Raw genomic sequence first — 10,000 nt, 5'->3', positions numbered from 1 at the left:
CGCGAGAAGCATCCGTCCTTGGCGATTAATTCAATTAAGGCATTTTGTCCATTCCGTTGCCCTCTTTCCAATATATATATATATATATATATATATATATATATATATATATATATATATATTAGAAAATTACATCTATACACACAAGCACTTATACATGTTTGTGTGTCCGTGTGTATGTGTGTGTATGTATATGTAAAGACATTCTTTTAGGGGACAATTTCTTCAAAGCGTTTAGTTTTTACAGCGCCTGTCTCTTAGGCCGGGTCTTCCCACGTGATCAAAGGAGTCGCCCTCGACTTGGGCAGAAGGCCATTGCGGACCTGCAAGAGAGTGAACTGGTCATGATATGTGAATCAATAAAACAATTAACAATTTGCAGGCGCAACTATAATTTTACAATACATTTACATCAAATACTTATGTTTTAAATATACATTAATTTTGCTTGTCTCAGACAAGCAGTGGTTACAAGACTCGAATGAGGTCGCTGAATCTTCTTTATTACACTGACTGGAGGATGTTGGTGGTCTTTTGACGGCAAGAAAGAAAGGCGATGTCATTACCCGAGCCAAAATTGAGCCGCTTGTGGCCTGGCGGAGACGTGCTTAATATTCGTAATAATCGTAGTTCTCGCCGCCGTTGGCCTCCACCTCGTAGTCCTCCTCCTCCTCCTCCTCCTCCTCGGAATAGTCCTCGGCGCTCTCGCTCTCGTCCGAATAGGCTTCGTCCGTGAAGGTTTCAAGAGCGACATTCTCCTCTATGAACTGTTCTTTGAAGTCCTTGCGTATGTCCTCGACAATGGCGTTCTCAATCTGGAAGTATCAATTTTCACATTAGCGATATCAAACTTACAGAGAGAGAGAGAGTGTGTATCTGATTCTACATACTATATCAGGTTTTGTATTTCACACATGGAAGTCACTTGCAAATGCCTCAATCAAAATATGAATCATGAAAGACCGAGCAACGGCGGGTAAGCACGCACCTCGTCCTCGGCGTCCATGTCGCCTCCGGACTTGGAGGCGCTTGGCGTGATGAAGTCGAGCGGGCTCATTTCTGACATATCGGGAGCTTCAGAGCATTCGTAGCACTTCACCACTGTGCCACGGCTACTTCCTGTGCACTGGCACTCCTGGCATTCAGGGGCTGATGTACTCATCGACACCCTTTGTGCCATTACTCGGAGGAATTTCTTCTCCAACAACTGAAATCGAAAAGTATTGTCACTGAACAGGGGCCCTTTTTACCATAATGTCAGAAAAGACAGTATTAGTGTTAAGGAATGTGACTGGAATTTTGCACCCATTCGACATCTATAGGTCAACCTGCATGTTTCATTTTGACGAATCAGGAATCTCTGGCTGTGAATATCTACTCCAAGTGCCCCCAACCGCTCACACTTACCGCTTTGCTGGTCACCCACTTATTTCCATTGAAAACCGAGCCTCCAGAGCCCTCCGCAGCTGCAACGCACACTCCTTCCGGTTGCTGCATCATGGCCCGAATCTTAGTGTTGCCGCGGAAAGTTGCAAAGTCTGTCACAAATAAAGGAATACTCAAGAAGAGAAATAATCTTTAAAAGGAAAAGAAAAACAACAACAGACATATGCAGTTATCAACGTAAAAAATAGAGTTGCCAGCCTCACCTCCGACAGTGTATACAAATTTCTCGTCAAATCCAAACACTTTGGAGGCCATGACCTTGCTTCGCTTTTCACTAGGTCCTTCTACATTGATTTTGATCTTGGTAACAATGTGGTAAGTGACGTCATGCTCTTTCAGGACCTGCTCGAGATTTTCGCCCATGTCACAGGGCTGACAGGAGAGGTGAAGAATCGTTCGGGAAACCCCTGGGCGCCATCTTTAGAAAGGTTCGACATTACGATATAGTCATTAACAACCTACCTTATAAACAAATTATGCATTAGCGTCGAATAGCGAATAGAGTTACAGTGTAGTGCGGATGCCATTGAATCGAACTTCAGACATACTTGAGTTCCTTGGCAGCAGCTAAAACGGCCGAATATCCTTTGTCTGCGGATTTGGCGCCCTCGAAGGAAAGGCCTGACAGCTGGCTCTCTATTTCGTCGCCCGTCATGAACGAGGACACATTGGAGTCTCTGCCAGCCGTTGTCACTAAGGCATACTGGACATCCTCTGCGAAATTCAAATGGGGATTAAAAAGTGGAAGAAACGAGGAGCATGAGGAGAAAGGTGCACTGAAAGGGAAAACAGAAAAAGAAAACGTGATTCCTAATACTTACGAGCTCCAGCCTTCTTCATCTGGACTTTGAAAAGCTTGAAGAGTTTCTGCATGTCTTTCCCCTTGTGGCAAGCAGCAAGTTCTATGACCAGCGCAACATCGGCTGAACCTTTGGACACAGCCTCGTACTGCTGGCTCCACCCGAGGGGCACTTCCTCGCCGCCCGCATCACACGTGGGAACCAGACTCTCCGCCATGGGGCGCACCGGCTTCTCCAGGAACACGGCTGGCTCCACTGGGGGCAAAACGGGAACGCGCATTTGTCGACTGGACTGCCTTTCTTTTCCGTGTCTACTCGTTTATTGTTATGAACTTGATTTGCCATTTGACAGCAACACATGATAATGGTAGTAACAGTAAACATAATAACAACAATGATAATAATGACAAAAAAAAAATGATAACAGCAATAATGGCAATAAAATTTTGACAATCACAATTATTTTAATAATGATCATAAAATAAAAAGCAAACGTGATATGAGAAATTAAAATAATAATACTGGTAACAAAGAAAAATGAAGAAACCTCACCTTCAGCGCACTCCATCAAACTCGGCAAACTAATTTTCTGGTTGAGACACTGCGTGCGATAAGCAGATGCAACATTGCAGACGGTGTTGGCGTTGGCGAGATCGAACTCCGGCCGGTTAAAGGAATTGACACAGTGCCAGAAGTATGGCCGCGGGTCCACCGCTTCGAAGCAGTTGCTGAATCTGCTGTCGGAGTCGAGGAAGATGCGGGAGCACTCCTCGACGCCCTCCTCGGCCTCGCGGAGCTCGTTCACCCGGATAGCCTGGTTCGCCTGGAGTCAGAAGGGAAGATTAAAGGTGCATCACCACCAATATCAATCTTTCCTTGATTACAAATATCGATAGTAACACAATAGCCCGGACTTCCTCGAAGACTCCGAGGAAACCAGAAAAACAAACAAAGAACAGACGCACCTCATAGCAAGCTTCGGGAGACACGGACCAAGTGCTCGCCGAGGCTTCGGTCCCGTCCGGACCTCGCCAGTCGTCGGCCGGCTCGTTGTTGTAGTTCCCAAGCAGGCCGGCCAGTCTGGGAGTGGAAAGGGGAGACGGAGGGAGAGAGGGAGAGAGTATATTTGTGCACAATTATTTCAAAACGCATTGATACAAATAATATTGATGATGATATGGACATAATCATAAAAATAATGATTAATACTGGTGCATATAAAACAGCTTTAAAGAAAATGAAGCCGCCAGAAATCGAAACGGAAAACTTTGCCCTGTTCTTTACCTTCCGAAGTACTTCCCGCTCACAGTCACCGAACATCCCTGCGTGTTCTTGCTGCAGGTGACGAAGAGTCCTCCGAAGGCCACTGCTGAGTACTCGCCTCCAGAGAGCACCTGTAACACCAGGTTTGTTCATTTCCCTCGCGCTGAAGCCAAGTCAAGGGGCACCGTTTCCCTTTCTCTCAATCCCAAGAGGAATAATTCAGGAAAGGAAAGATGCATAGAAACACATATGTGGATAGATGGACGCGCTCTCACGTTGAATGAACTCGAGAAACTGGAGGCATAACCAGAATAGTAATAGGAATGATACACGATACAAAACGGATAAAACATTGATGAGAATGATAATGATCACAACTAACAGAAACATGAGCAACGCCAACAGCAGATATTAATAAGATAAAAATGATAAAGATAATAATAATAACAACAATAATAATAATAGTAATAATAATAATAATAATAACAATTATGAAGATTATGATAACGAAAATAATGTTAATAAAAATAACATCATGATTTGCATTATCACTACTGGGTAAATATTCGGAATACCTTCGCATGGCCGATCACGAGATGTTGGCGTCGACAGATTCCTCTCACCCTCTGCTATCCAAATATATAGAAATTATGCCGCGGACCTCCTCCCCATCATACCCATAATTTGGCTCCGATAGCAGGGGAGGGCATTAATGGTACCAGGGAAATTGCGGGATAAAGTATGAATAATATGCAGAGAATTGGTCAATATATAGTCAAATGCAGGGGGCGCAGCCCCAACATTAGACAGTTTAGTGACTGATTCTGTACAAATTATTCATACTTTATCCCGCAATTTCCCTGGTACCATTAATGCCCTCCCCTGCTATCGGAGCCAAATTATGGGTATGATGGGGAGGAGGTCCGCGGCATAATTTCTATATATTTGGATAGCAGAGGGTGAGAGGAATCTGTCGGTTATTAGAATTATTAAAAAATATAATTTCTATTACTATTATCATTATAATTACTTTTGTCGTTTTTATTACTAGTATTAATATTATTTCTATCAATATTATCATTATTATTATTGTTTTTATTATTATTATTATTATTATTTTGTTTAATATTATTATCATTATTATCATTATTATTTCTATTATTATTATTATTATTAATATCATCATCATTATTATTATAATTATTATCAGCAGCAGCAGCATTATTGATATTATTATTTTTATCATTCCTGTCATAAATGTTATTATCATTATCATCATTATTGTTATTGGTATCATTACTATTTTCATTACCATTATATTGTCATTATCATTATTACTTTTATATTAATAATATTAATAGTAATAATAATAATAATAATAATAATGATATTAATGATCACAAGAATGATAGTTATGATAAAAATAATATTGATGATAATTATGATTAATATTACTATTCTTGTAGTTTTTGTTGTTCCTATTTCATATTATTGTCACTATTGTTATCATTTGTATTGCTAATGCAAATACTATTATCATTACTATTATTATCATTATTATAATTATCATTATCACTATTGCTATTGTTATTATTAATAACATATTTCATTTCAATCATGATCCTTATTGTCATTATTATTATGATAATTATTATGATCATCATTATTATTATTATCGTTATTATTATTTCTATTATTACTATTATTATTATTACCATTATCATTATCATCGTCACCATCATCATCATCACTATCTTCACAATTATAATAGCAATAATAATGAAAGAATAATAATGATAACGATAATGAAAATAAAAAAGAATAATTAGTAACCGTATTAAAATCAGTATCATTCTTATTATTATTACTCATTGTAGCAGTAGCACTAATCATCTTTACTAATATCAGCATTATCATTATGTTTATAATTATTGCTATAATTGTTATAAATAGTATCATTGTTATTATCATCTCTATTGTTATTATTATTATCATTATTATTGTTGTTGTTGTTGTTATTGTAATCTTACCTTTATCATTATTATGATTATAAGAATAACATTCATTATCATCATAATTACTACTACTACTACTATCATTATTGTTGTTATCATTTTTAGTATTGCTTTTAATGCCATCATCTTCATTATCATAATAATATTCATTATCAGTCTAATTATTACTATCATTATTACCACTTTTATCATCATGATAATGAAAATTGATATCATTATCATTATTATGTGGAACTGAACTGGTAATAATAATGATTACATATCAGTAACAACATGAATAATAATGATAGTAATAATAGTACCGATGATGATAATAATAATATAAATAATAACAATAGCATTCATAGTGACAATAACAATAATGATAATAATAATAATAACAATAATAATAATAATAATAATAATAATAATAATAATAATTATTATTATAATAATAATGATAATAATAATAATAATAATAATAATAATAATAATAATAATAATAATAATAATAATAATAATAATAATAATAATATTAATAATAATGATAGTAATAATAATAATAATAATAATAATAATAATAATAATAATAATAATAATAATAATAATAATAATAATAATAATAATAATAATAATGGCAATGATAATAATGGTGATGAGAATAATAGCAATAATCATAATTATAATAATAATAATAACAATAGTGATCATAATAATGATACTGATAATAGTAGAAAAAATAATAATACTGATAATAGTAGTAAAAATAATAATACTGATAATAGTAATAATGATGATGATACTACTACTACTACTAATGATAATAATAATGATAATGAAATAATTACAATAATGATGATAATAATAATATCAATGATGATAATGACAATGAATAATAATGATAACAATAAAAATGATGATAATAATGATGATTATAATAATAGTAATGGTAACAATAATGATAATGATAATAATAATGATAATAATAATATTATTATTATCATTATTATCATCATTCAAATTATTATCATTATTATTATTATTATTATTATTATTATTATTATTATTATTATTATTATTATCATTATTATTATTATTATTATTATTATTATTATCATTATCATTATTATTATTATTATTATTATTATTATTATTATTATTATTATTATTATTATCATTGTCATTATTGTCATTATTATTATTATTATTATTATTATTATTATTATTATTATTATTATTATTATTATTATTATTATTATTATTATCATTATTATCATTAATTATTATCATTACTATTATTATTGCTATTATTATCATTAATATCATTATTATCATTATCATTATCTTTATTATTATTATTGCTATTATTATTATTATCATCATCATTATTATTATTATTATTATTATTATTATTATTATTATTATTATTATTATTATTATTATTATTATTATTATTATTATTATTATTATTATCATTATTATTATTATTATTATTGTCATTATTACTATCATTAATATTATCAGCATTGACCTTACTGTCAACAATGATGTTATTGCAATTATTATAATAATAATAATAATAATGATAATGATAATAATGATAAAAAAAATAATATAAAAACAACAATAATGATGATGATGATGATGATGATGATAATAATAATAATAATAATAATAATAATAATAATAATAATAATAATAATAATAATAATAATAATAATAATAATAACTATAATCATCATCATCATAATAATAATCATAACAACAATAGCAATATCAAAAACAATAATAATGATAACAACAATAATGATAATAATGATAATGATAATAATAATATCATGGATAATAATAATGATAATAATAACAAGAATTTTTATAATTCTTATGATAACAGTAATTATCATTATCATTGTAAATATTATTAGTATTATCATTATCATTATTATTATCATTATTATTAATATTATTATTATTATTATCATTATTTTTATCATCATCATTATCATCATCAAGATTATTTTCAGTACTATAATATTTTCGGCCATTATCATTTTTATTAATGTTATCAATCTCATCATCATCATCATCATCATCATCATTATTTTTAATAATATTACCAATATTACTATCATTGTCGTTTCTCTCGTTATCATTATCATGATTACTATTACTATGATCATTGATAATTTTTTATCATTATTTTTACTGTTACTATTGCTGTTATTTCTATTATCGTTATTATTATTATCATTATCATTATTATTATTTAATATAATTTTCTATTATCACTATTGTTATTATTATTACTATTATCATCATTATCATTCTTCTTCTTCTTATTATTATTATTATTTCATCACCATTATTATCATTATTCTTATTGTTATTTCATTATGATATCATCATTATCATTATCATTATTACTCGAATTATTATTATTATTATCATCATTGTTATTATTATTATTAGTAGTAGTATTTTTCTATTATTATTATTATTATTGTTGTTATTATTATTGTTATTATTACTGCTATTATTATTATTATCATTATTATTATTATTATTATTATTATTATTATTATTATTATTATTATTATTATTATTATTATTATTATTATTATTATTATTATTATCATTATTATTATTATCATAATAATGATAATGATGATGATGATGATGATTATTATTATTGTTATTATTATTAATAATATATCATTACTATTATTTTGATATATTATTCCATTATGATACCATCATTATCATTATCATTATTACTCTAATTATTATCATTACTATTATCATTGTTATTATTATTATTATTATTATTATTATTATTATTATTATTATTATTATTATTATTATTATTATTATTATTATTATTATTACTTTTATTACTATTATCATTATTATTATTATTATTAATATTATTATTATCATCATAATTATCATGACAATCATCATTCTAGATAACATCATCATTATCACCATTACCATTGGTGCTATAATGATAACAGTAATGATAATGATAAAAATGGCGGTATATATGATACAAATGATAATAGGAATAGTGATAACAGTTTTAAAATTGAGAAAGATAATAATAATATGGTAATAGTAATAGTAATATAAGATTACTATTACTACTACTAATGGTAATGATAATACTAATGATACTAATGATAATGATAATAACTGTAATGAAAATAAGAATAACAACAACAACATCAATAATAATAATAATGATAATATCAATGATAATAGTAATAATAATAGTAATGGTAATGATAATAATAATGGTAATAAAGATCACAATAATAACAACAATAATCCTAATAGTTCTAGTAATAGCAATAACAATGAAAAAGAAAGAGGAGCACTGATAATAACATTGCTAATAATGCTGTTGGTGCCAATAGTAATAATAATGATAATGATAGAAGGAAAAATGTTGAGATAATAATACTAGTAAAAAAAATATTTACAACAACAGCAATAATAACTAATACTAAGAAAAATTATGATATTGATGAAAATGCTATAATGAATAACAATAATAAAAATAATGAGGATAATAACAATAATGATTATAATGGTAATAATATTGATAATAATAATAGCCAATAACGATGATGATGATAAATGATAATAATAACAATGATAACAATAGTAACAACGAAAACAATAATCATTATTATCATAATAATAATAATAATAATAATAATAATAATAATAATAATAATAATAATAATAATAATAATGATAACAATAATAATCATAATAATAACAATAATAGTAAAAATAACAATAATTATAGTGATAATAAAAATAACAATAATAATAACAATAATAATGATAACAACAGTATGTGCAATAATAATGATGACAATAATAATGATAATAGAAAAACATAAAATAATAATAATAATAATATGATAATATTGACTATAAAAATAATAATGATAATGATAAATAATAACAAAAAGTAACAAGCATAATATTGATATAACTATCAATGATAACAACAACAATGACAAACATACTACTACTTATAATAAAAGCAAAAATAGCAGCAATAAAAATGGAAATAGTAACAATGATAATGATGATAATAATGTTGATGATAACAATAATAATATTGATGATTACACTAATGATAATAATGTTAACTACAACAATGATGAAAATAGTAATAGAGAGAAAAAAAAAAACAATAATGATAATAAAAATGCTAATGATAATAATAATAATGATAATGATGATGATGATAATAATAATAAAAAATAATAACAATGATAATAGTGATGATAAAAATGTTATTATCATCACTATGAAAAACAACAACAAAAGCAGCAATAACAAATATTATAGTGGTAGTAATAATGATGACAATTTCAACTGTAGTAGTAGTAGTAGAAGTAATAGTAAATAATGATAATGTTAATTCTAACAGTAATTATCAATAGAACGAATAGATAATGATGATAATAAAAAACAGTG

General features: G+C 28.4%; 1 protein-coding gene across 1 annotated transcript in view; it reads right to left on the bottom strand.

Annotated features, from left to right (window-relative positions):
* LOC113810713 (uncharacterized) overlaps positions 1-10,000 on the bottom strand; it is a 79,614-nt gene that overhangs the window by 356 nt on the left and 69,258 nt on the right. Inside the window, exons 40-49 of the mRNA XM_027362346.2 lie at positions 3,531-3,640; positions 3,212-3,326; positions 2,799-3,069; positions 2,268-2,501; positions 1,995-2,160; positions 1,650-1,864; positions 1,408-1,538; positions 989-1,207; positions 567-815; positions 1-323 (exon numbers count right to left, since the gene is read on the bottom strand). The exon at positions 1-323 is cut by the window's left edge and continues 356 nt beyond it. Coding sequence (XP_027218147.2) covers positions 609-815; positions 989-1,207; positions 1,408-1,538; positions 1,650-1,864; positions 1,995-2,160; positions 2,268-2,501; positions 2,799-3,069; positions 3,212-3,326; positions 3,531-3,640 — 1,668 coding nt within the window. The 3' untranslated portion in view covers positions 1-323; positions 567-608. The remainder of the gene's footprint in view (positions 324-566; positions 816-988; positions 1,208-1,407; positions 1,539-1,649; positions 1,865-1,994; positions 2,161-2,267; positions 2,502-2,798; positions 3,070-3,211; positions 3,327-3,530; positions 3,641-10,000) is intronic.

Source organism: Penaeus vannamei, chromosome 28 (assembly GCF_042767895.1).
Source record: "Penaeus vannamei isolate JL-2024 chromosome 28, ASM4276789v1, whole genome shotgun sequence".
In the NCBI taxonomy this organism is placed as follows: Eukaryota; Metazoa; Arthropoda; class Malacostraca; order Decapoda; family Penaeidae; genus Penaeus; species Penaeus vannamei.
Note: the sequence above shows the minus strand (reverse complement) of the source record. Positions and strands in the feature narration are given on the sequence as shown.